Source organism: Physella acuta, unplaced genomic scaffold (genome assembly GCF_028476545.2).
Source record: "Physella acuta isolate Inbredline_101_S28 unplaced genomic scaffold, ASM2847654v3 ptg000329l, whole genome shotgun sequence".
NCBI classification, from domain to species: domain Eukaryota; kingdom Metazoa; phylum Mollusca; class Gastropoda; family Physidae; genus Physella; species Physella acuta.
In genome coordinates this window covers 231,082-258,941 of record NW_026731848.1, presented here as the reverse complement: position 1 = coordinate 258,941, position 27,860 = coordinate 231,082, and the positions used below count along the sequence as shown (strand labels likewise).

The 27,860-nt window shown below is 44.3% G+C and overlaps 1 protein-coding gene across 3 annotated transcripts in view; it reads right to left on the bottom strand.

The window, feature by feature from the left end:
- Window positions 1-709: 709 nt before the first annotated feature.
- The window catches only part of LOC131940760 (MAM and LDL-receptor class A domain-containing protein 2), a 28,069-nt gene continuing 918 nt past the window's right edge, over window positions 710-27,860 (bottom strand). The window contains exons 3-27 of one of the 3 annotated variants that reach the window (XM_059299550.1): window positions 27,579-27,672; window positions 27,275-27,394; window positions 26,743-27,044; window positions 25,677-25,884; window positions 25,097-25,210; window positions 24,671-24,807; window positions 24,427-24,574; window positions 24,018-24,161; window positions 23,706-23,867; window positions 23,145-23,269; window positions 22,416-22,509; window positions 21,437-21,574; window positions 20,848-21,089; window positions 20,529-20,769; window positions 19,921-20,121; window positions 19,460-19,656; window positions 17,420-17,603; window positions 17,073-17,239; window positions 16,477-16,616; window positions 16,152-16,335; window positions 4,766-13,214; window positions 3,744-3,840; window positions 3,283-3,358; window positions 1,465-1,518; window positions 710-915 (exon numbers count right to left, since the gene is read on the bottom strand). In XM_059299550.1, coding sequence (XP_059155533.1) covers window positions 883-915; window positions 1,465-1,518; window positions 3,283-3,358; window positions 3,744-3,840; window positions 4,766-13,214; window positions 16,152-16,335; window positions 16,477-16,616; window positions 17,073-17,239; window positions 17,420-17,603; window positions 19,460-19,656; window positions 19,921-20,121; window positions 20,529-20,769; window positions 20,848-21,089; window positions 21,437-21,574; window positions 22,416-22,509; window positions 23,145-23,269; window positions 23,706-23,867; window positions 24,018-24,161; window positions 24,427-24,574; window positions 24,671-24,807; window positions 25,097-25,210; window positions 25,677-25,884; window positions 26,743-27,044; window positions 27,275-27,394; window positions 27,579-27,603 — 11,982 coding nt within the window. In that variant the 5' untranslated portion in view covers window positions 27,604-27,672 and the 3' untranslated portion in view covers window positions 710-882. Of the gene's footprint in view, window positions 916-1,464; window positions 1,519-3,282; window positions 3,359-3,743; window positions 3,841-4,765; window positions 13,215-16,151; window positions 16,336-16,476; window positions 16,617-17,072; window positions 17,240-17,419; window positions 17,604-19,459; window positions 19,657-19,920; window positions 20,122-20,213; window positions 20,224-20,528; window positions 20,770-20,847; window positions 21,090-21,436; window positions 21,575-22,415; window positions 22,510-23,144; window positions 23,270-23,705; window positions 23,868-24,017; window positions 24,162-24,426; window positions 24,575-24,670; window positions 24,808-25,096; window positions 25,211-25,513; window positions 25,564-25,676; window positions 25,885-26,742; window positions 27,045-27,274; window positions 27,395-27,578; window positions 27,673-27,860 lie in introns of those variants that run through there. The other 2 variants (XM_059299553.1, XM_059299554.1) reach the window with 2 other exon arrangements.

Below are 27,860 nucleotides of genomic sequence, written 5' to 3'. Positions count from 1 at the left end.
TTTAGGAGGGTCGGACGTCTATACAGGGAGAGTAATTTCAAACACAGGCGTATGGTTTAGAAATGGTGACGATATTATTACTATAACAACTGGAAAAACTATGAAAACAATATTTTGAAATGCGGCCGCCGTCACACCTAAGCAGAACAGTGTAAACAACGATCAGTTAAAGCGTTGACCTGGGTTAAGGGGGCGTGGTCTACACGATACGCCACCCCTAACCCAACGATGGCGGTTTTATTTTAATGACTACCAACACGCACATTTATTTTGTTGAGAGGCGAATTCAACTTAGATCCCTCGATTTTCAAGAGCCCCTAAATTAGCTCTACCTCAGGAAAATACTAAGTGTTTCTGCATCCAAATACCTTGATTCTAAACCATAGCCTAGATAAGAAAAAAAACAAAGGAATTCTTTTCAACCCTATTTCAACATGTGTCTTTTTGATTGATTCCTTTTACAAAAAAAAAAAAGAAAAAAAAAGCCGACAAATGTTAGTGGCTTAATATTAACAAAGGCCGACAGCACTTTTTTCTGTTACATTTAACCACAGTAGTATTAGTAGTCAGGACATCAGACAAAAGATCTCCCTTCAACTCGACATGAATCTACGACTAATGATCTAAAGACAATTGCCCTAATAGACGTTTGTTCTATGAAAAATATATGAATGGTCAAAACATCAATTGAAAATATTTCTGGTTTTATGTTTAAAAAGTGTTTTAATACAAAATGTAAAAAATAGAAATAAAGCGATATTAAGGTAATAAAAAACTGAATCATTTGACATCTGTACATAAAATGAACATGTTTAACGACAAGTTAAAACATACTGCTAGGGTGTGAGACTGGAGGGAGCCATCACATACTGAATGCGGGAATCATTCAACTTCAGTCCTCGGTGTCTCTGTTGACTGGTAACATAGAAAAGTTATCAATTACTCTAAATGACCCCAACAACTAGAGTTGACGAAATGACCCCAACACACGACCCCTAGAGTTGACGAAATGACCCCAACACACGACCCCTAGAGTTGACGAAATGACCCCAACACACAACCACTAGAGTTGACGAAATGACCCCAACACACGACCCCTAGAGTTGACGAAATGACCCCAACACACAACAACTAGAGTTGACGAAATGACCCCAACACACAACCACTAGAGTTGACGAAATGACCCCAACACACGAACCCCAGAAGTTGACGAAATGACCCCAACACACGACCCCTAGAGTTGACGAAATGACCCCAACACACGACCTCTAGAGTTGACGAAAAGACCCAACACACGAACCCCAGAAGTTGACGAAATGACCCCAACACACGACCCCTAGAGTTGACGAAATGACCCCAACACACAACCACTAGAGTTGACGAAATGACCCCAACACAAGACCAATAGAGTTAACGAAATGACCATCACACACCACTAAAGCTGAATCAAGAAACACAACAAACCTCAGCCTTATCCTCCACCACTTCCTCATACACATGTTCCGCCTCTGCTGGGTCCTGTACAAATTGTCAGAAAATATGTGTAGGACTTTCAAAAACATAACACATTAAAAAATTACTTCTTAAATCTGGTACCTGTCACATTTCGGTTAATAATAATAACAATAACAAGTTGAGCACGGTGAAATAAAGCAACTGAGATGGTAGAGGAGTATCTCACCAGCCAGCGTCTACCCAAGACAATCGTGCATGGGACCGTGCCAGGAGGGAGAAGACGGGGGCGGGGGGGGGGGGGGGGGGGCGGCAAAGACGGCATTGGATGGAGGACATCAAGAAATGCAGAGCGCAGACGACAGAGAAATATGGCAGAAATTTATGAGAAGACCATTTATGTTTCCACGCGTGTGAAGGGATGCTTGATTCATGCTTAATGAGATCATTAGATTAATGATTTGATTAAAGAATAATTAGTATAACAAGAAACATATAAATGTATAAGGCAACTATTTAGTAAAAGAGACTTACAAGGCAACTAATTAGTAAAAGAGACGTTTAAGGCAACTAATTAGTAGCAGAGACATGATGAATGTATAAGGCAACTAATTAGTAGAATAAGAGACATTAATGTGTAAGAAAATGAAATTTTTATAACAAGGACGTGTAGGCCTCCATGTGGTGAGTCAGCAACTGATCCATGACACACAACATTAGTTACCACACACACACAGCCTAAGTTAACACACACACAACACCAGTTAACACACACTGACATTGTGGTGATAAATGCCGGTAGGCGGAAAAAGCAAAACTTTTTTCTTGGGAGGCACTTGAAATTTTAAATTTTCGTGGGGGGGGGGGGGGGGGGGGGGGGGTAAGGACTTGTTGAAATATATATTTTGAATATGTTATAAATTCTATTACTTTCGGGGCGGGGGGTGGTGGCAGTAGACGTGCTTAAGAGGCGCCTGAAAGAAACTTTTTCAGGACACATCTCAAATACTCGACTGACCAGGACACATCTCAAATACTTGACTGACCAGGACACATCTCAAATACTGGACTGACCAGGACACATCTCAAACATACGACTGACCACACCTATAAAATACTCGACTGACCAGGACACATCTCAAATACTCGACTGACCAGGACACATCTCAAATACTCGACTGACCAGGACACATCTCAAATACTCGACTGACCAGGACACATCTCAAATACTTGACTGACCAGGACACAAATACTCGACTGACCAGGACACATCTCAAATACACGACTGACCAGGACACATCTCAAATACACGACTGACCAGGACACATCTCAAATACACGACTGACCAGGACACAAATACTTGACTGACCAGGACACAAATACTTGACTGACCACATATCTCAAATACACGACTGACCAGGACACAAATACTTGACTGACCAGGACACAAATACTTGACTGACCACATATCTCAAATACACGACTGACCAGGACACAAATACTTGACTGACCAGGACACAAATACTTGACTGACCACATATCTCAAATACACGACTGACCAGGACACAAATACTTGACTGACCAGGACACAAATACTTGACTGACCACATATCTCAAATACACGACTGACCAACTACTTACATTAGAGCTCATTTCAATCATTTGGTTGCCTTCACTTAAAGACTGACCAGGACACAAATACTTGACTGACCACATATCTCAAATACACGACTGACCAACTACTTACATTAGAGCTCATTTCAATCATTTGGTTGCCTTCACTTAAAGACTGACCACACATCTCAAATACACGACTGACCAACTACTTACATTAGAGCTCAGTTCAATCATTTGGTTGCCTTCACTTAAAGACAGTCTTGTCCTGTCATCTAGCACATTGTGATACCTAGAGAAACAGGGAAGATGTGTGTTTATGTGTTGGGGGTGGGGGTCGTGTGGGGAAAGGGGGGGGGGGGGGTGGACATGCACATACAGCAATGTTTTACTCCAAACTTTACTGCTGCTGTATTTGTACAGGAAACATACTTTAACAAAAAACAGATGAAGTAGAGTTTACCAATTTTGACCACTTTGGTCTATGAATTAATAATTAGTTCAGTTTTATGTCCACCAACGTTTAAAATTACTCTTACTTCGAGTCAGATATTTGAATGGCTCAGGTACTCGAATCCTAATAACTATCAAAATCGCATTCCAGCCTTCCCATTTTAGACACCAAAGATCCCACGAATCAGACAAGAGAAGGTAACTAACAGTAAAACACAACTTGCCTGTTGCCCCGCCGTTTTACATAGAGAAGAACGAGGGCCACCAACACCACCGCCAACACAAGACCCAGCACCAGGCCAACTGGAAGCTTCCACGATGCTGGAAGGTTGGGACACAGACGGTCAGATGAATACATGGGAGGGGGCTCAAACGGTCAATACATGGGAGGGGGCTCAAACGGTCAATACATGGGGGGGGGGGTGCTCAAATGATCAATACATGGGAGGGTGATGAAACGGTCAATACATGCTAGGGGGGGCTCAAACGGTCAATATATTGGAGGGGGGGAGGGGGCTCAAACGGTCAATATATGGGGGGGGGGGGTGATCTAACAGTCAATACATGGGAGGGTGATCAAACGGTCAATACATGGGAGGGTGATCAAACGGTCAATACATGGGAGGGGGGCGATCAAACGGTCAATACATTGGGGGGGGGGGGGTGATCTAACAGTCAATACATGGGAGGGTGATCAAACGGTCAATACATGGGGGGGGGGGCTCAAACGGTCAATACATGGGGGGGGGTGATCTAACAGTCAATACATGGGAGGGTGATCAAACGGTCAATACATGGGGGGGGGGGGGCGATCAAACGGTCAATACATGGGAGGGGGGTTATCAAACCGTCAATACATGGGAGGCGGGTGGTGGTGGTGATCTAACGGTCAATACATGGGAGGGTAAACAAACGGTCAATACATGGGATGGGGGGGGGGGGGGATCAAACGGTCAATAAATGGGAGGGTGTTCAAACGGTCAATACATGTGAGGGTGATCAAACGGTCAATACATGAGAGGGTGATCAAATGGTCAGATGGGAGAGTGATCAAACGGTCAATTCATGGGAGGGGGCTCAAACGGTCAATACATGGGAGGGTGGTCAATGTTCAATACATGGGAGGGTGATCAAACGGTCAGATAAATAAACACACTGGGGGGTGTTCAAACTGTTTACTTAAAAAAGTGTCAATAACTAGGATTACCTATTACCAGGAAAGTCAAGTATGTGATGAAAATTTTACCTGATGTTGTACTCGTGGCTGTGTCGGCTCGAGGGCTAGATTGGTGGACAGTAGAAGGTGTTCTTTGGGTCAGTCGACTGGAAGATGCTGGGCTACTACTGTGGTCTGATGTTGCTGACATTGTTGTGGTGCTACTGTGGTCTGATGGTGCTGATGATGGTATGGTGCTACTGTGGTCTGGTGGTGCTGATGATGTTATGGTGCTACTGTGGTCTGATGTTGCTGACATTGTTGTGGTGCTACTGTGGTCTGATGGTGCTGATGATGGTATGGTGCTACTGTGGTCTGATGGTGCTGATGATGTTATGGTGCTACTGTGCTCTGATGTCGCTGACGATGGTATGGTGCTACTTTGGTTTGATGTAGGGGACGATGTTGTGCTACTGTGGTCTGATGTTGCTGACATTGTTGTGGTGCTACTATGGTCTGATGGTGCTGACATTGTTGTGGTGCTACTGTGGTTTGAGGTAGGGGGCCATGTTATGGTGCTACTGTGGTCTGATGGTGCTGACATTGTTGTGGTGCTACTGTGGTCTGATATAGGTGACGATGTTGTGCTACTACTGTGGTCTGATGTCGCTGCTGATTCCATGGTCTGCTGGGTAGGTGTTACAGAACTGCCGGTTCCAGGACTGTGTGTGACCACACCTGGGGGAGGTGTAACTGACCCCACCCCACAGTCTGGGCTGAGGGTGATGTCGTCCACGACCACGCCCCCCGAGTAGTAGACACCCTGCCGGAGCTCCAGTACCAGCTGGTACGGCCTGTCCGTGTGGATCTCCACGTCCAGCAGCTGCCATCTTTGTTCCCCTAGCTGGACACTGACCAGGCTGGTCGTGGAGTTGGACACGACAATGTACACGGTCAAGATGCCGGAGTCGGGCCCCAGGGAGGAGATCCAGACCCTGACGTGACAGTCTACACCCGGAGCACTGAAAGCGTGGAGGAGTCTGGCCTTGTGACCGCTCGTCTGCAGGGAACACAGCAGGTAGTGACCACTGTCGGACATTGAGTGCGCCGGTGGGTAGTGGAAGTCTGTCAGCTTAGACGGCTGGATTAACACCCAGTCACCATCATCGTCCGTGGATTGGGTCCAGCCGTCCATTCCCCATTCAAAGGGAAACTCTCCATAAGAATAGCAGAGGTAGGGACCCTCGTCTGAGCCGTCACAACAATCTACGTTTAAATTACACATCAGGGATTTGAAAACACATTGGTGCTGGTCTCCACACATGAACTCTTCATCGTCACACGCGGCTAAAGGGGGCGGCAGGGAACAGTTCACGAAACTGAGATCATCCAGAGTTAAGGACCCTGGGCTTAAGAGCTGGTGGGTTTTGACTTCAAACAGGAGCTGGAACTTTGCAGCACAGCTTGGCAGCTGTACGGAGACCTGGTGCCATTCCTGCTGCCACTCCTGCTTCTGCTGGGAGCTGGGAGAGGGTTGGGTCCACAGTGTGGAGGTCATGACCCCCATGGTCGTGTAAACCAGGGAGAGATCAGAGTTATTCCCCTGCTGCCAGTACCAGAAAGTGAAAGTACAGCCGTCAGCCGCCCTCTCAAAGGTTGGGGACGTGACAGAGCTGGTGTAGCTGTTGTCTCCTGTCGCGATGTGCAAGGCGTGCCCGTATTTATCACCCGGGTTGTGGTCAAAGGGAAACTGACCAAAGCTTGAATCAACTATAGTAAAATTTTCATGCAGCGTATCAATGTTTTTCCATCCACAGGGGCCATGTTCAAAGTCACACGATGAAGGGCAGTCGGCCTCGTCAGTGTGGTCAGAGCACTGCGGGGTCAGGTCACACAGGGTGGTGACTGAGTGACACGTGCCATCACAGGTGAACTGGCCAGGACCGCAGGTACCTGTCGCAGGTGTGGGCCGAGGGTCGGGGAGTGGAAACGTCGCAGGTGCGACCCTGCACCCAGGTGTCAGAGACACGTCATCAATGGACACGCTCTGACAGAAACCGTTGCTGTTGATCGGACCGGTCACGCCTTCAATGACAAATCTGAACAGATTTTTTTCATATACACTTACATCTGCTCTAGTCCACTGGGTGTCTGTGATCCCAGGGCTTGACCACTTGAGTGTCAACTCCCCTAGCTCGTAGTACTGGACATAGACTCTGATGGAGCCAGCACGAGCACTGGCCTGGTAGAAGAAGAACCTGAGGTGACAGCCGCCCCCTGGTGTGCTGGGGTACAGGACCGCGGTCTTCAACCTGCCCACAGAGCCCACTGGAACTCTCGCTAGAGAGGGGTCACCTAGGTACAGCATGTGGCCCAGCTTATAGTTGAGCGTGTGATCTCTGGCGGGGGCGTCTTCTGTGGCCTTGACCTCCTCTGGTGTGGTTACCACCCACGTGACATCCACGGCGCCATCTACGAACAGGTCCAGCAACCCGTGCTCGAAGTCACAGCTGTGGTAGTCCCCGCAGTCCTGCTCGTCGCTCCCGTCCCCACAGTCGGGGTGGCCGTCACACAGGACCACGTGACCCACACACGACCCAGACTGGCACCGCAAGTAGCCGCTGGCACACGTCTGCTCCGGCTGACCAACGGCACAGTCTGGGCTCAAGCTGACGTCATCCACGGCCACCACCGTCCCGGCATCGACTGACCGGGCCACTAGCAGCAGCTGGAACCCGTACGGCTGGTACCCCACCGTGGCGTTAACCTGGACCCAGGCACCTTCCAGCAGGTCGGTGACCTCCACCTTGTACGCAGTGACCGCCTCAGTGTCCAGCGTGTGGTCTACAGCCAATGACCTGACCTTCAGCAAGAGAGCTGTGTCAGACCTCCAATGGGTGCCGTAGACCCAGAAAGTAACAACACACGGAGGGCTGGATGGTGCAAACACCACCGACTCAAGAGCTACACCTTGCCGGCTGGTGTAGGCCGAGTACACCACCAGCATGTAGGAGTGGGATCCCGTCATGCCTCTTGTGTGGTCCTCGTCTGGTCCCATAGGGACGACATCAGCAGAAGGGTTAGCACGAACCCAAGTAAACGCCCCGTCACTAGCATCATGCCAGCCGCATGAGCTTGTTTCATAATCACACGCAGAACAGTTCGCTTCATCAGAACCGTCTGAACACTGGCTAATTAAATCACACACATGGAGCTTCATCACACATGTGGTATTGTCTGCACACGGCACTGACCCCTCTGGGCACACCCCAGGCGATGTGGTGGGCAAGACCGGGAATTCCCCTTTAAAATCCTCACAGTCCGGAGAAAAGGAAGTGTCGTCAAGAGCTACAACTCCAGCCGTGCCTGCGGGTTGTTGGACTTGCAGCATCACCTGGAACGGCTTGGTTTCATTAAACACGACACGCTTCACTGCCCAGCTGTTGGTGGCGTGAGCAGACCTAGAGAACACCAACCTCAGCGCCCCATTCACTGCGGTACGTGTGTACACGCCAACAGAACTCGATTTGTCTGACTGGATTAAAAACGTAAAGGATAGAGTACACGTGGATGATGGGATAAAAACTGGACTTAGAAGGTTGGCCAGTGGGGTGCCAGATCTCAGAGTGGCAACACGTCCAGTACTGGACCGTGACGTGTGGTCAGTGAGACCAGACCCCAGGACAGATGCCGCCTCAACACGCCAGCGTGGTGCCACATCCGGGTGCCAGTAGCACAGGTCCAACTCAAAGTCGCACATTTTAAACCAGCCGCAGGACGCCTCGTCCGTGCCGTCACCACAGTCGTCTGCTAAGTTGCACAGCGCCGTCCTGTCCACGCAGGCCGAGTTGTTGCAGACGACTGGACTGGTCAGTTGACCACAGTCGCCATGTCCAGGCAGGTCGCAGTCAATAAACCTGAGGTTGTCAATTGAAACCACTGAGGTCCGTTCACGCTTGACCGCCTGGATTGAGACCTGAAACGGGTTGGCCATTCGTCCAATCACAACTGTCTTATCCTGCCAGGAGCTACCTCCTGCCGACTCGACCAAAATATCAGTTACGTGACTCCCTTCACGTTTAGCCACCCTGATCATGTTCCCTGTCGATGAACTCATGTAGTAAGAAAACTGTAACTCGCATATAGAAGAGCTCTGTTGTAACACGGGACTCAGGTACACGGCTAAAGCATTAGCAGCGTCGTCAAGGGAAACAAAATGGCTGCCTACACCATAAGAGCTACCATTCTTCACCAGCCAGCTAATACTGCCTACATTTTCCCATCTACACGACGTACTCTCGAAGTCACAATCATACCCGCAGACAAGTTCTTCATCCGGGCCCTCACAGTCTTGACGGAAGTCACAGAGCTGGGTCTCATTGAGCCAGGTCCGGGAGCTGTTGCAGTAGAATGTCTTGGGACCTTGGGCTGGGGGCTCAGAACAGTTGCCCTGGGACAGGGTGAGATCATCCAGGGAGATGTCACCCTGACCTTTAACCCCTTCTAATACAAGCTGGTAACGTTTTGAAGCGGGCGACCCGTGTGACACTTGTCTTTGATACTTGAGCCAGTGCTGACCTGTTGACGCTGACCCTAACACTATTGGGTCTGTGGCCAGGGGTTGGAGGATGACCTCATCGACCTCTCTGGTGTAGAACTTGATGAGGCCATTCGGGGATGACGTCACACTCCACACAGTGAGGCAGTAAGTCGTGTCGTCATCAAGGACAGGTGACATCAGGTGCGCTACGTGACCAGCACCTGTCATCGTCAGAAACACCCCGTCATTCGTGTTGGTGGTGTGGTCGTGACCTTTGACCCTCACCCAGTCAAGGTCATCCCCCTCCTGAGCGTTGTACCACGAGCAGAGCTCATCTTCAAAATCACAACTCCCCGGGTCAGGGCATGCCCGGGGGACCAGGCTGACGTCATCAATAGCCACTTCGCCGTACGGACCTGCCCCGGCTACAGCCTCAAAGATGACCCTGAACTTGGCAACAGCGTCCAGACTGACCGCAGCCAGCATCCAGTCCTCGCCCTGAGACCCTGACCTGGTAAACACAGGCTGGGCGCCGTCCATGAGGTCAGCCACGTCGTCCACGTACACGTTCAGCCTGCCCATGTTCGCCCCCCGCATGACGTACCAGAAGGTCAGACAAGAGCCAGGCGCGGCCGTGAAGTCTGTGGTGGTCAAGCGTCCAATGTCTCCTGGTCGCCTCATGCTCGTGTCAAAGTAAGCAAAGTGGCCTTCAAACGTCCCAACAGTGTGGTCTCCCCTTGTAGGTCCCGTCATGTTTTTGTAAGACAGGTTTAAACTTCGGCTCCACGGGAGGTAACCCACGGGCTCAGTCAAGTACCCGCAGAAGTTGGTCTCAAAGTCGCAGAAGTTTCCAGGCGGACAGTCCCCAGGGTTGGAGAAGACATCGTCTATAGCCACGTGACCCGCTTGACCGCTGCTCTCAAACGCGATGACCCCGTCGCCGCTGATGTCGTTGATGTTGAACATGGCGTACTTCCACTCCGGCCCCTGACTGCCTCGCTTCAACCAGTAGGTGCCCCTGGTCGGGACGGTGACCCTCAGCTCGCCGACATTTGGGCCGTACATGAAATACCAAAACTTGAGGCAGATGTTCCCGCCCATTGGAAGTTTAGGACTGATGAGATAGGCGGTGTCGTTACTCACTGCCGCTAGACCGGTGTCAGTACCCAGATTCCTCTTGTCACTGGCATAACCGCCAGCTCTACTGGAGGAGGTGTGGTCAACCAATGGATCGCTCTGAGAATTGTGGGTAATACTCCAGCCCTGACCCCTGACTTGGAACACCGGCGTCCACTGACAAAAGTCGACCTCAAAGTCACAGTCTAACAGAGAAGGGGGATAACTCGGTGACACAGAGGGCACTGGGGGTCGGGACGGGGTAGACGGGAGCACGTGACACTCTTCGTTCATCAAAACAACATCGTCCACTGCAAGTCTGACCTCCGAGTGACCATCGTGGATGGTTTCAATCATAAATTCAAAGTCATAGCTGACATCGAGATGTATGTGGTAGCGAGACCAGGTGTTGAGCATGAAGGTATCCTCCGTGCTGACCAACGTCTTGAGGCTGGTGTTGAGGGCGCGGGTGTAGACGTTCAGCTTCTTGAACCCCAGACCTGATGCAGGCGACGACAGGCGAGCGGTGAGAAGCAAACATTTTTTGGTGGACTCGGTAGGGGAGACAACTATAGGATCGCTGATGAGGAGAGCAGTGTCGCCCTCTGACGTGCTGTTGTCAGGGGAGGCGACCACGTAGCTGTCAGGGAAGAGAACTTGGGGCTCGTCAGACTGAAATATCCACTGAAAGCTTGTCTCCCCTGACATGACAACAAACCCGCAGAGATCTTCGTTGAAGTTACACGATCCTTGCTCTGGACACTGTCCGTCTGTCAGACTCAGGTCGTCGATAGCCACGTATCCTTGACCTCCGTGAACTCTGGCCTCAATCCTCATCTCATAGGCTCCAACTGGCGGTTTGATATTGAGGTTGGCTTTTCTCCACACGTTTTCCAGCGGACCGTACAGCGTCAACAGGTCGACCTCGAGTGCTAGAGGCGTGGACGGAAAGGTGGCGTGGACCAACAGCTGAGTGGGGGCCTCGCTGGACAGGTGGTACCAGAACTGTAGACAGGAAGTGAACTCTGCCGTTGGAGAGCTTCTCAGGTAACCCCTTAACGCCGCGACACCTGGTGTGGCCGTCTGTACGAACACAAAGTGACCATCTCGTGTCCCCAGCGTGTGGTCAGTGTCCGGAGAAGACCCCGTGACTGACGAGTTGCTACCAATTGACCAGTCAAGGTTATCGCTCCTGTCCTGGTACCACTCACAGAAATTGCCGTCCTCAAACGTGCACTCAGTAGGAAACATGCAAGGTCCGTCTGTGTACTGGACACTGTCCACTGCTATCCCTCCACCCACCACACCCGTGACCTCTGCCTTGATACCGATACTAAAAGTAGTTGTAGATGTGATAGGGACTAGAGCCTGAAACCAGTGGTTAGGAAGGCTACCGTTTCGGTTGAAGTTTAAAATATTGTAACCGCTGTAGTATGTTTCCACTCGGAGATTGCCAGCACCCTCGCCATTCATGTAGTACCAGAGACTCAAACAGTTCTCTCCGGTGGGTGGCTGGAGTACTGGACTGACCAGCACAGCCATGTCCAAGTTCCTCCTGTTGGAGCTGGGGGCCAGCAGGTAGTACCCACTCCTGTCAACAGAGCGGTCCCTCAGGCGACCCACTTCGGTGGAAGTTCCGCTTTGAATGACTGACCAGTCGAACACATCTTGCGTTGACTGCCTCCAACTGCACAGACTCTGGTCATCAAAGTCACAAGTTAGACGTGGGACCTCTTCTTGCTTGGAGCATCCGTGGAACTGTATGCTGTCAACGGCTGCTAGTTTCTGTATGCTGCTGTGTGCTGGGGCTTGGAAGCTGATTATTATCTGCCACCCGTCTTCCAGTTTTAGACTGCTAGGCATGTGGAATGTCAAGTTCTGCCACTCTGTTGGGCTGGCCTGTCCTACATTAAACAAGGGGAGAGTATCCTCCTTATAGTAGACAAAGACGCCGAGCGTGGCGTTAAGGTCAGGGTTCACGTAACTAAACAAGGTAAGAGTGCAGCTGCTACTTACAGCAGGTAAAGGACCACTGGTCAGCCATGCGGGGGAGTCAGTCAAGCCTAGAGTAGAGTGGACGTACATGTAGTGACCAGTTCTGTTGTTGAACGTGTGGTCAGTGTCTGGTCCCACCTGACCCATCAAGCCGGGGGTGACGAGGCACCAGTCCAGGGCCCCAGTACCAGCAGAGTACCAGCCACACGTCCCAGATTCAAACTCACAAGGTCCACACTCGGCTTCATCCGACCCGTCCCCACAGTCAGGCTTCAAGTCACACACGACAGACGTGGCCACACACTGACCGTTGCCACACTGGTGCTGGTAGCTGGGGCAATGGTTGGGTGGGGCTGTAGTTGGCGTGTAGCCAGGTAAGGGGAGGCTGGAGCTCAGCAGGACACAGCCGGAGCTTAGCACCAGGTCGTCCACACCTATGGTAGCATCAGGTGCTCCCACACCTTCAAGAACTACCTGGAAATTTTGTGGAGAGATTAAGTTGACGACAGATCTGTCCCAGAAATCCTGATTTGTATTGCGTCGAGAGAAAATTTTGGTTTCATATCCTCCGTTAGTTGTACGCATGAAAATATTTACACCAGCACCTGTATTCACACCTGCGTCCCCACCTGCCCCGTCCTGCTGAATGTTGTAGTACAAGGTCAGGTGACAAGAAGTATTTGTGGCCTGGATAGTCTGACTGACAAGCCTGGCCTTGGCTGTGGCACCAGAGTTGTCCAAGAGCAGGAAGTGACCAGAGGGCGTGCCCTTGGTGTGGTCACGTGTGATCCCACCTGCTTCCATCCCAGACACCAACCTCCAGGTGCCACTGGTCTGTGAGTCCTGGTGCCAGTCACAAATTGACTTCTCAAAGTCACAAGCACTCGTCTGAAAGATATGGGATACATTAGTACATCACAGTCACAAATAGAGCTCTCAAAGTCACAAGCACTTGTCTGAAAGATATGGGATACATTAGTACATCACAGTCACAAATTGTGCTCTCAAAGTCACAAGCACTCGTCTGAAAGATATGGGATACATTAGTACATCACAGTCACAAATTGTGCTCTCAAAGTCACAAGCACTCGTCTGAAAGATATGGGATACATTAGTACATCACAGTCACAAATTGTGCTCTCAAAGTCACAAGCACTCGTCTGAAAGATATGGGATACATTAGTACATCACAGTCACAAATTGTGCTCTCAAAGTCACAAGCACTCGTCTGAAAGATATGGGATACATTAGTACATCACAGTCACAAATTGTGCTCTCAAAGTCACAAGCACTCGTCTGAAAGATATGGGATACATTAGTACATCACAGTCACAAATTGTGCTCTCAAAGTCACAAGCACTCGTCTGAAAGATATGGGATACATTAGTACATCACAGTCACAAATTGTGCTCTCAAAGTCACAAGCACTCGTCTGAAAGATATGGGATACATTAGTACATCACAGTCACAAATTGAGTTCTCAAAGTCACAAGCACTCGTCTGAAAGATATGGGATACATTAGTACATCACAGTCACAAATTGTGCTCTCAAAGTCACAAGCACTCGTCTGAAAGATATGGGATACATTAGTACATCACAGTCACAAATTGTGCTCTCAAAGTCACAAGCACTCGTCTGAAAGATATGGGATACATTAGTACATCACAGTCACAAATTGAGCTCCAAAGTCACAAGCACTCGTCTGAAAGATATGGGATACATTAGTACATCACAGTCACAAATTGTGTTCTCAAAGTCACAAGCACTTGTCTGAAAGATATGGGATACATTAGTACATCACAGTCACAAATTGAGCTCTCAAAGTCACAAGCACTCGTCTGAAAGATATGGGATACATTAGTACATCAAAGTCACAAATTGTGCTCTCAAAGTCACAAGCACTCATCTGAAAGATATGGGATACATTAGTACATCACAGTCACAAATTGTGCTCTCTCAGTCACAAGCACTCGTCTGAAAGATATGGGATACATTAGTACATCACAGTCACAAATTGAGCTCTCAAAGTCACAAGCACTCGTCTGAAAGATATGGGATACATTAGTACATCACAGTCACAAATTGAGCTCTCAAAGTCACAAGCACTCGTCTGAAAGATATGGGATACATTAGTACATCACAGTCACAAATTGTGCTCTCAGTCACAAGCACTCGTCTGAAAGATATGGGATACATTAGTACATCACAGTCACAAATTGTGCTCTCAAAGTCACAAGCACTCGTCTGAAAGATATGGGATACATTAGTACATCACAGTCACAAATTGTGCTCTCTCAGTCACAAGCACTCGTCTGAAAGATATGGGATACATTAGTACATCACAGTCACAAATTGAGCTCTCAAAGTCACAAGCACTCGTCTGAAAGATATGGGATACATTAGTACATCACAGTCACAAATTGAGCTCTCAAAGTCACAAGCACTCGTCTGAAAGATATGGGATACATTAGTACATCACAGTCACAAATTGTGCTCTCAGTCACAAGCACTCGTCTGAAAGATATGGGATACATTAGTACATCACAGTCACAAATTGTGCTCTCAAAGTCACAAGCACTCGTCTGAAAGATATGGGATACATTAGTACATCACAGTCACAAATTGTGCTCTCAAAGTCACAAGCACTCGTCTGAAAGATATGGGATACATTAGTACATCACAGTCACAAATTGTGCTCTCAAAGTCACAAGCACTCGTCTGAAAGATATGGGATACATTAGAACATCACAGTCACAAATTAAGCTCTCAAAGTCACAAGCACTCGTCTGAAAGATATGGGATACATTAGAACATCACAACTTTAAGCTTTACTTTCACATGCCCAAAAAGACATCCAAGCGAAAACCACAAGAATAGAGCAAATTGCCAAAAGCGTTGGGCTAAAGATAAACTCCGGAAAAACCAAGCTAATGAAAATAAAAACCAAAAGTGCTCTCAAGACCTTTGCGAATGGAGCAGAGCTAGAAGAGGTCGAAGACTTTAAGTACCTCGGCAGCTATATATCAGCAAATGGCAGCATGGAGAAAGAAATTGCCACCAGAATTGCAATGGCAGCACAAGCTTTCAACAGACTCGCTAAGATCTGGAAATCATCCTCACTGCAGCAGAGAACTAAAATAAGGATCTATAAGTCTAATGTACGTTCTGTACTCCTCTATGCTGCAGAGTCATGGAAACTAAACAAGAAAGTAGACAGCCGACTCAGAGGCTTTGAAAGAAGATCCCTCCAACGCATCCTCAGGATAAAGTGGGACGACAAAGTCCCGAACAAGGAAATATGGCGAAGGACAGGATTAAACAACATAGTCTCAGAAGTTAGAACGAGGAGATGGAGATGGCTGGGCCATGTCCTACGCATGAGCAAAAAAGGACTCCCCAACATGGCGCTGAAGTGGAACCCACCCGGAAAGAGAAGTAGAGGAAGACCACTGGGAACATGGAGGAGGGAGATGGAAGAAGAAGTACAGGCTACTGGCAAAACCTGGCATGAACTAAAGTGGCTCGCCCAGAACAGGGTGGAATGGCGGAGATTTGTTGTTGCCCTATACTCCACAGGGAGTGATGAGGATTAAGTAAGTAAGTAAGAACATCACAGTCACATCATCTGGTACATCATCTACTTCTAACATGTCAAAAATACTCAACATCTAAAATCTTGTCTGAAAACCTTTGATACACAAGTAACTAGTATACCCCTTACGTTTTGTCATGTTGTAAAATTTCACAACTTCTCATTTAAGGAAATGGATATCTCTAAAGCACAAAACCAACTTTCTAAGAATAAAATGACGTAGACTAGAGACCTTCTGACAGCTGGTCTCATCGCTAGCATCCCCACAGTCTTGTGAGAGGTCACAGACAGCTCGCCCGTCTATACAGTAGCCACTGGCACAGGTGAACTGTGAGGGGAGACAGGGCAGGGTGTCACGTGTGGGGGGACCGCAGCCCACCAGCTGAACATCATCCACGGCCATCGTCCCATTACCCCTGGGGGAAGAGAAGGATTGTTCACTTAAGTTTGACAGCAGAGTTGGTAAAACAAAACCTTGAATAGTTTTTAACAGAAGACAATCATTTGCTTAACATTACTTGAACTTACTAAACCATGTTAACAAACAAGTTACCTACATCAACATCTTAGAAGCTGTGATAACTATTCTGAAAGGTTCCGCCATGTACCCAATATGAACGTTAGCCTCATGCCAGGAATCTGTATTGTAGACTCTACTCTGGGAGAAACTCTTTGACCACCTACTCTCCCAGTTGTACTGGAATGTATTTTAAGTGGGATTTAAATGTATAAGTGACATATTTTAAGTAGAATTTCAAAATGTTCATAGCAAAATGGACTATTTCAAAATTTGGTTTAAAAATTAAAATTAATATTATTGCAATAGAGAAGTAATCCTATTTTAATTTTCCTCATTAAAATTAACCATGACATATATTTTAAGAAATATAACAAGCACATCAGACTTATTACAAAGGTTATTGTCAGAAATGACAAATGTTAAAACACTAAACCAGGACAATCAAGTTAACTAGTGTCTAGTGTTGCTAGCTGACCTGAATGTACACAGAGATTTGCCCAGTAGAGATCTGAGAGAACAATCAAGTTAACTAGTGTCTAGTGTTGCTAGCTGACCTGAATGTACACAGAGATTTGCCCAGTAGAGATCTGAGAGAACAATCATGTTAACTAGTGTCTAGTGTTGCTAGCTGACCTGAATGTACACAGAGATTTGCCCAGTAGAGATCTGAGAGAACTTGAAGTAAAACTTGACAGCACAGGTTTGGTATGATCTCTGCAGGAGGGGGGACACAAGGTATGCCTGGTCGTTGTCTCGGCCCCTGTCACTGTTGACGTACACCATGTGACCGGATGCTGAATCTGAAAACAGAAGTATTTAGAATCAGAGTATGTTTAAATTTGAAGAAAAAAAAATCATCTTGACATACATCATATTGGGCAGTTAAAAAAGATATAAATTTAAAAAAAAAATGTATTGGAATTTTTTTTCCAACTTCTTCATTGCCATTGCTACAGAATAAAACAGTGGACTCTCCATACTTAAAGTGTGGTCATGTCCAAGCTGACTGACCACTGATGGCCTCAGTGAGCTGCTGCTGGCCCTAGTCCAGTGGAAGAGGCCATCACTGGTGTCTGAGTAGCCACACAGGTCACGCTCAAAGGTACAGTTCCCACAGTCCCATTCATCAGATCCATTGACACAGTCCCACACAAAATCACATTTCTGGAAGTAAACAAACCAATCATTCATCCATTGACACAATCCCACACAAAATCACATTTCTGGAAGTAAACAAACCAATCATTCATCAGATCCATTGACACAGTCCCACACAAAATCACATTTCTGGAAGTAAACAAACCAATCATTCATCAGATCCATTGACACAGTCCCACACAAAATCACATTTCTGGAAGTAAACAAACCAATCATTCATCAGATCCATTGACACAATCCCACACAAAATCACATTTCTGGAAGTAAACAAACCAATCATTCATCAGATCCATTGACACAGTCCCACACAAAATCACATTTCTGGAAGTAAACAAACCAATCATTCATCCATTGACACAATCCCACACAAAATCACATTTCTGGAAGTAAACAAACCAATCATTCAGCCATTGACACAGTCCCACACAAAATCACATTTCTGGAAGTAAACAAACCAATCATTCATCAGATCCATTGACACAATCCCACACAAAATCACATTTCTGGAAGTAAACAAACCAATCATTCATCCATTGACACAATCCCACACAAAATCACATTTCTGGAAGTAAACAAACCAATCATTCATCAGATCCATTGACACAGTCCCACACAAAATCACATTTCTGGAAGTAAACAAACCAATCATTCATCAGCTGACACCATAACACACAAAATCACATTTCTGGAAGTAAACAAACCAATCATTCAGCCATTGACACAGTCCCACACAAAATCACATTTCTGGAAGTAAACAAACCAATCATTCGTCCATTGACACAATCCCACACAAAATCACATTTCTGGAAGTAAACAAACCAATCATTCATCCATTGACACAGTCCCACACAAAATCAAATTTTCTGAAAGTAAACAAACCAATCATTCATCCATTGACACAGTCCCACACAAAATCACATTTCTGAAAGTAAACATACCAATCATTCATCCATTGACACAGTCCCACACAAAATCACATTTCTGGAAGTAAACAAACCAATCATTCATCCATTGACACAATCCCACACAAAATCACATTTCTGGAAGTAAACAAACCAATCATTCATCAGATCCATTGACGCAGTCCCACACAAAAGCACATTTCTGGAAGTAAACAAACCAATCATTCATCAGCTGACACCATAACACACAAAATCACATTTCTGGAAGTAAACAAACCAATCATTCAGCCATTGACACAGTCCCACACAAAATCACATTTCTGGAAGTAAACAAACCAATCATTCGTCCATTGACACAATCCCACACAAAATCACATTTCTGGAAGTAAACAAACCAATCATTCATCCATTGACACAATCCCACACAAAATCACATTTCTGGAAGTAAACAAACCAATCATTCATCAGATCCATTGACACAGTCCCACACAAAATCACATTTCTGGAAGTAAACAAACCAATCATTCATCCATTGACACATTCCCACACAAAATCAAAATTTCTGAAAGTAAACAAACCAATCATTCATCCATTGACACAGTCCCACACAAAATCACATTTCTGAAAGTAAACATACCAATCATTCATCCATTGACACAGTCCCACACAAAATCACATTTCTGGAAGTAAAATAACCAATCATTCATCCATTGACACAATCCCACACAAAATCACATTTCTGGAAGTAAACAAACCAATCATTCATCCATTGACACAGTCCCACACAAAATCACATTTCTGGAAGTAAACAAACCAATCATTCAGCCATTGACACCATAACACACAAAATCTGAAAGTAGACATCCATATCAATTGAGAAAAAAAAAATTACTGTAGAAACCTATTAAGAGCACAAAGATAAACCGTAAAAAAAATTGTTTTAAACCAAAAGTTACCTACCTTGAAAATTGGCACAGAGACATGATTCTCTAAACAAATGAACTGCTGGCTCAAAATGTCGTTGGGACAGGGGCCAGCAGTGTAGGAGATGTCGTCCAACGCTGTGTCTGCCACACCATCTGTCAGCTCACTCTCAAACACAACCACAAAGTCCTCCACACTGTCCACAGTTACAACAGCCTCCTTCCACTCTCCACCTGGTGCAAAGATTCAGACCTCACATGTTCAATCATCTAAAAGTATTCACTCACCATGTCAATTTTACAAACTTTAAATAACGCTACCAGGCTAATGAATATAGAGTAGTTAAAGCAGTCACACTGACAGACTAAAATTCAATACAATAGGATGGACAGAAATGACCAGTTTGACCTCTGAACAAACCTGTGTTACAGAAATGACCAGTTTGACACTGAACTAACCTGTATTACAGAAATGACCAGTTTGACCACCAAACTAACCTGTGTCGTCCACCAAGGTCAACAGCTGCTTGATGTTTCTGGACTGGACCAGATTCAACCAGACAAGCAGTTTACCTTGACCTTTCATATTGTAAGCAAAACCCAAACAGCTTGCGGTGGTTTTGGGTAAAAGTTCTGAGGCCAACTTGGCAGATGTTCCACGCTGTCTGGCAGATATGGAGTCAGTGTAAATGTAATAGCCTGAAAAGCAGTTCAAAAAACAACTTTAGTGTACCTTATAAAGTATTACATAGCCAAGATTTTATATCTTTACAGTTGGTTGTATGACCCACCTTGGGTTGAGTTGGTCGTATGACCCACCTTGGGTTGAGTTGGTCATATGACCTACCTTGGGTTGAGTTGTATGACCCACCTTGGGTTGGGTTGTATGACCCACCTTGGGTTGAGTTGGTTGTATGACCCACCTTGGGTTGAGTTGGTTGTATGACCCACCTTGGGTTGAGTTGTATGACCCACCTTGGGTTGAGTTGGTTCTATGACCCACCTTGGGTTGAGTTGTATGACCCACCTTGGGTCAGCTGTATGACCCACCTTGGGTTGAGTTGGTTGTATGACCCACCTTGAGTTGAGTTGGTTGTATGACCCACCTTGGGTTGAGTTGGTTGTATGATCTAGTGTTGGACCAGACACTCTGGCACCAGATGGACCCCTGTGTCTCAGCCAGTCAAAGCCATCTGTGTCTCTGATATTGTGGTACAGACACATGTCGGTCTCAAAGCTGCAGGTGGCAGGTTGGGTGCAGGCCCAGGACAGTAAACCAACATCATCAATAGCAACAACATCATCCCTAGCAACATCATTCACATTGGATGTCACCTCAAAGAGTATCTGGAGAAATATTGAAAACATAAAACACCATGACAATAGTTCTGAAAGTGGACACCTGTGATGAATGTTCTAGAGTACCTGAAAGTTGACATCCATATTGACATCCACCTGTGCACCCCTCCACGCCTCCCCTGCACTCCCTACATGTTGCCATATGAGAGCTACGTCCCCTTCCTCAGTGAGAACCTTGACAGACAGGGATCCTGAGCCACCCATGTAGAAGTAGAACCTCAGACATTTGCCTTGTGTTGGTCCCTGGACTTGAGACATGACCCCTAACCTCCTGCCACCCTGGGGGGTTCTGGCGTATAAGTAGTGGCCTGGTTTAAAGGTCAACACATCAGTTTCATAATATCAATAATGAGGATTATCAACTATAATAGAACTTCTAAATATTTTTTAAGGTATTTAAAAATGTATTTATAAAACTGAATACAGAACCCAGGGCAAATAAGAAAAGTGACTAGACCTACCATCTAGGTGTGGTCAGATAGTCAGTGACTAAACCTACCATCTAAGGTGTGGTCAGATAATCAGTGACTAGACCTACCATCTAAGGTGTGGTCAGATAGTCAGTGACTAAACCTACCATCTAAGGTGTGGTCAGATAGTCAGTGACTAAACCTACCATCTAAGGTGTGGTCAGATAATCAGTGACTAGACCTACCATCTAAGGTGCCATAGGTGTGGTCAGCTGATGGACCTGACTGTGAAGAAACTGCCCCTGAGGTCAATGCCCAATCAAAATCGTCGTATGGATCTTGTGTAAAGCCACACATGGCTGGGTTTTCAAAATCACAGTTTCCTGGACAAGTTGGTTGTCAGGTTGGTTAATGAGTAGGTTGTCAGGTTGGTTAATGAGTAGGTTGTAAGGTTGGTTAATGAGTAGGTTGTCAGGTTGGTTAATGAGTAGGTTGTCAGGTTGGTTAATGAGCAGGTTGTCAGGATGGTTAATGAGTAGGTTGTCAGGATGGTTGACAAGTAGGTTGTCATTTTAATGAGTAGGTTGTCAGGTTGGTTAATGAGTAGGTTGTCAGATTGGTTAATGAGTAGGTTGTCAGATTGGTTAATGAGTAGGTTGTCAGGTTGGTTAATGAGTAGGTTGTCTGGTTGGTTAGTGAGTAGGTTGTCAGGTTGGTTAATGAGTAGGTTGTCTGGTTGGTTAATGAGTAGGTTGTCAGGTTGGTTAATGAGTAGGCTGTCAGGTTGGTTAATGAGTAGGTTGTCAGGTTGGTTAATGAGTAGGTTGTCAGATTGGTTAATGAGTAGGTTGTCAGATTGGTTAATGAGTAGGTTGTCAGGTTGGTTAATGAATAGGTTGTCTGGTTGGTTAGTGAGTAGGTTGTCAGGTTGGTTAATGAGTAGGTTGTCTGGTTGGTTAATGAGTAGGTTGTCAGGTTGGTTAATGAGTAGGCTGTCTGGTTGGTTAATGAGTAGGTTGTCAGGTTGGTTAATGAGTGTTAAGAAAGGTTAACACAACTGAGTGTTGAAGACTGGATGTGTTAAACAATATTTAGACAAGCCAATTCTCAGAGGGACACAAGTAATTTAGTTGTTACAATTTTGACACAAAGAAAATAAATATGTGATCTAGAAAATCTTTGGTGAAAAACTGAACAATTCCGCTATAATGTGCAAAGACTTACTTAAATCTTCAACACAAGGCCCCTCATGAGAGGATACATCATCCACTCTAATATCTTCAGCATAGTTGTTTACCAGTACATGTTCTATAGCCAGCTAATACAGGAAAATAAAAAATAGCTTCAGCATAGTTGTTTACCAGTACATGTTCTATAGCTAGCTAATACAGGAAAATAAAAAATATCTTCAGCATAGTTGTTTACCAGTACATGTTCTATAGCTAGCTAACAGGAAAAAAAAAGCTGTTACAAAAGCTGTTACTTTTACACATCTCTTTGAATGTCCCCCCCCCCCACCACGAATTAGAACAAAAAATGTATATAGGAAATATCCACTTTAACCAATGTCTGCCCACTAGAAATTTAAGAGCAACCACAAACTTTTTAACTTCTCCCCACCTCTCACCAGACTAAACTGTTTGAAACAAACACTAATCTTTATAATAATTGTCTGGCTAATGAAATATACTTGAAAAATAAATCTTAATAATTTTTAATCATTTTAACTGATGACTTAGGAACAAAAGAACTAGGTAAAAAATAACCAAGTTAAAAAAACAAACTTTTTCAAGGATAATGTCTATATATGTCAGTCATACATGCTGTGTCAGTCAGTCATACATCCTGTGTCTGTAAGTCATATATCCTGTCTGTCAGCCATATAACCTGTTTCAGACATACATCCTGTATCAGCCAGTCATACACCCTACGTCTGTCAGCCACACAACAAACCTGGACCAGTGCAGGGCCACCTTCAGTCACCTCAGCAGGGGAGACAAACACAGATGCCAAGATCCAGTCCTCCCCTTGTTCCCCACTCCTACTCCACACTACACTTGTCATGTTGGGCTGCTGGTCTGCATGTGATTGGACTCACAATTAGAGCTTCCAAAACAACATGTTAGTCTGACTTTATATTTAAAATATGTGGGTGAAGATAGACACCTTTGACCAAGAAAGTTGAGTTTTACACACACACCTTTGACCAAGAGAATGTGTTAAATGACCAAGAATGTTAAGTTGTACACACACCTTTGATCAAGAGAATGTTTTACACACACCTTTGAGCAAGAGAATGTTTTACACACACCTTTGAGCAAGAGAATGTTTTACAAACACCTTTGATCAAGAGAATGTTTTACACACACCTTGGAGCAAGAGAATGTTTTACACACACCTTTGATCAAGAGAATGTTTTACACACACCTTTGATCAAGAGAATGTTTTACACACACCTTTGATCAAGAGAATGTTTTACACACACCTTTGATCAAGAGAATGTTTTACACACACCTTTGAGCAAGAGAATGTTGAGTTCTCCCACCTCTGGCCCAGACATGATGAACCAGAACCTGAGACAGGTTCCATTCACACCCTGACCCTCAAGGGCTGGACTGAGTAGCCTGGCGTACTGACCAGCTGTGCCACTTGCAGGATTTGTTGACAGAAATGAACCTACAGAATATAAAGACAAAAACAGTATTTAAATCATTACTATTTAATTTGCTAAAAGTGATTTGTGTCAGCTTAATTAAACCAAGTATAATGTGGCAGGCAGCTTTAACATCACCATGGTAACGAATGTGTAAACAAACAAATATTCACCATCTTCATTTTCTTTCGTGTGGTCGTAGGCTCTACCAGAGAAAGTGTTGACCCTCTCTGATGTGAGGAACCAATCAAAAGTGTTTGAAGGGTCATGTGACCAGCCACAAAAAGTATCAAACGTACAGTCAAGGTTACTGGGGGCTGTGGAAAAGTTGACATGAAATAATTTTTTTGTGATGGGGGAGATATTAGCACGAAAAAGTTGACATAATTTTTGTGTGATGGTGAGACGTTAGTATGAAAAAGCTTAATGAAAAAACTCTGAGATGTAGGACTGACCACAGATAATGACAATGTATACAATCACACATTATAAAACCAATGTCTAGAGGTTGAAATGAGAGACATTTTAAAACAGTGCAGCAGTTAAATCTTGAATGCTGTTGGTAAAACCAAAGTTTCTTACGATAGTTGACCACAGCTTGTGGTGTTGGCTTTATCTGGTGATGCTGCTGACAGTTGTATGAGGTCAGATGAACATCATCAATAGCTAGACCCCCGTCAATAGCTAGTCCCCCATCTTGTGGAGTCATGGCACTCACGTTTATCAAAAACTTCAAGAAAGAGTTAGAATAAAATCATTAAAAAGTTGTGCATGCATCCAAACTTTGCTAAATAATAGATAAACATTGGACTGACAGTGAACAGACCTGGAACCAATCAGAGCTTGAGATGTTTAAGCTAATCAAATGCCATTGGTTGAGAACAAGTCTGTTGCTATCATACAGCTGTATGGATTGGTTACCAGATGGATGTAAGCTTGTCACTGATAGGCTAAAACTGGAGTCTGGTAGATCAAAGTTGCTTAGGTCAGAAACATTTTTTTTTTCAAAAGGTATTTAGGTAGGACAAAAAGTTGAATCAAGTTTTAATAACTTCAGTAATGTGGAGCACAATAGTTTAGAGGAAGCGTGAGGTAAATCAATATTGCAAGAAGTTCATAGTGCACTGTATTACAATGGTGTATCATAACAAATTTGTATCAAACACAGAACATATAACAAATTTGTATCAAACACAGAACATATATCACAACAAAGTTGTATCAAAAACACAAGACTTGATCAAACAGTTACCATTAGTCCCTGATCTGTAGTACCAAAATGACAGACAAGCTTCACCAAGAGGCTCCAGCCAGGGGCTGAACAAACTCCCACTTGTAAACTGTTCTAAGGTAGCCAATGAGAAGCCTGCAATGTTTTTATGTTCTTATTTGTAAACATTCCAACAAAGATGACTTATCAGACATAACTACTTGTTATGATCACATACTTCTTTACCTAAAGACTTCCAGGCTACAAGCTATTACTTTAGAATGATCATTTAATTCTGATTTAATTACCTCTTAAATAATTATTAATGACTTAAGTAAGTAAGTAACCTGGATGTTCATGAGTTCTGTATAAAGGCTGTTACTTTATGCAGGTTAACACCAATAGATACCTAAATCTGAACATCATACTTGACTCAGATATTCTTACACTAAGACCAACCTTGTGTTGAGCCAGTGCTATGGTCAGCTGGTGGTCCACCATCACGTCCTTGAACCCTGTACCAAATATTCTTACACTAAGACCAACCTTGTGTTGTGGTCAGCTAGTGGTCCACCATCACCTCCTTGAAATCTGTACCAGATATTCTTACACTAAGACCAACCTTGTGTTGAGCCAGTGGTGTGGTCAGCTGGTGGTCCACCATCACGTCCTTGAACCCTGTACCAAGAGTATCTGCTGGTAGTGAAGCCACACATATCTTTTTCAAAGTCACATGACCCCAAGGGAGGGCACTCTCCATGCTCAACTAGTACATCATCAATACAAACATCTGATTGGTCAGTAGGTGATGCTGTAGCTCTAAAGATTAGCTGCATTCAAAGAATCGAAAAATGAGAATCATGTTATAATTTATTTTAATTACATTTATTTATAACAAGATAATTATTTACTGCCTGTAAAATGCTACATTCACTCTACTCATTATATATCTTACAACAAAGACAGTATCACTTAAAATTGGCTTTTCCCTATACACATTGGATTTGAATTTAAAAATAAACATACTTTTATCAAAACAGATTATTTCAGCTAAATTGATATCTGTAGGTTAAAAATTTCTGAATGCCATATTTTGATTAATATGTGAATACAATTAGGTATTATAGTTTTTTGAAGTTGTATATACAATACATGTTTACTTTAATGTTTATAAAAGATCATCATTTTTAAAAAAGATAAAAAATTTTAAATCTAAAAATGACCTGTCGTGTTTAAAAAAAAAAAGCTTATTTTGCTGTGGAAGAACATTACAGAAAGTATAACTCAGTTGTTACTTTTTTAAGGAAAACAGTAGTCTGTTTACTTACCTTAAAATATTTAGGAAAACATTTGTTTGTTTATTCACCTTAAAATATTTAGGAAAACATTTGTTTGTATACTCACCTTAAAATATTTAGGAAAACATTTGTTTACTCACCTTAAAATATTTAGGAAAACATTTGTTTGTTTACTCACTTTAAAATATTTAGGAAAACTTTGTTTGTTTACTCACCTTAAAATATTTAGGAAAACATTTGTTTACTCACTTTAAAATATTTAGGAAAATATTTGTTTACTCACTTTAAAATATTTAGGAAAACATGTGTTTGTTTACTCACCTTAAAATATTTAGGAAAAAAATAAATTTACTCACCTTAAAATATTTAGGAAAACATTTGTTTACTCACCTTAAAGTTAGAGCTGGTGTTGAGAGTTTTCTGTGCGTAAAGCCAGGTCGAACCAAAACCTGCATCTGACCAGATGATGGATGAGGGGTCAATATGACCAGCAGAGGGGTCAAGATGACCAGCAGAGGGGTCAATCGTGTCAGTCGGGACAAAATGAACACTGAGACCTGAGCTGTTGTGGTCACCTTTAAAGTACCAGAAGGACAAACACATTGGACCAGGAACACCTGGGTATTCCTGGCTGATGAGGTCAGCTTGGGTGTGGCTTGGTTGTCCAGTCAAGTCTACCTTCAGGTAGTGACCTGCGTGGTAAAACAGACATACTAATTATGACACAGTGACCTAACTTTCCTTTTAATAGAAACACTTTTGTGAATCACAAAGCATAAATTTACATGCTCTTTAATAGACCACGTTGTAGATTGAAAAAAATTATAAAAATATTTATTGTCTAAAAAAAAGTTGCAAAACTATTGTGATTTAAAAAACACAAACATACAACTCTTATTGGATGTAAAACAAAAATGTATACCGTTTAAATTAGAAGTTGTATGATCCATGGGAGGGTCTCTAGCAGATTCTCTTGTCCAAACTGGCACACCTGAATTGTTCTGGTGAAACCCACACATGTCTTGTTCAAAGTTACACAGGGCTGGTATTGAGAAAACACAATCTATTTACTGTTCATTCTTTACAAAACATAAGTCTGGAAATGAACATTTCTCCTCAGTCAAAGAGCAATTTAAAAACAAACTTCCACAAGAAGGGCAAATTCAAACAGTTTCTAAACATAAGAGAAACTGGTCACTTGTGTCCACACTGGACTGGTCACTTACCAGACAGCCTGCATGGGGTTGTCATGAGCTGGATGTCATCCAGTCCGATGTGACCATCGGTTTGATAAAAATTGCCACTTGCTTCAAACAATATCTGAAACAAATATAAATTTTTCTTGGGACAATTAAAAAATGTTGCTGGTTAAATGATGTTAATGTTGATCAAATGATATTTATTGAATGACGTTAAAATATTGATCAAATGATGTCTTTTGAATGATGTTATTTGTTAACATATTGACCAAATGATGAATATTGAATGATGTTAGCAAAATATTGATC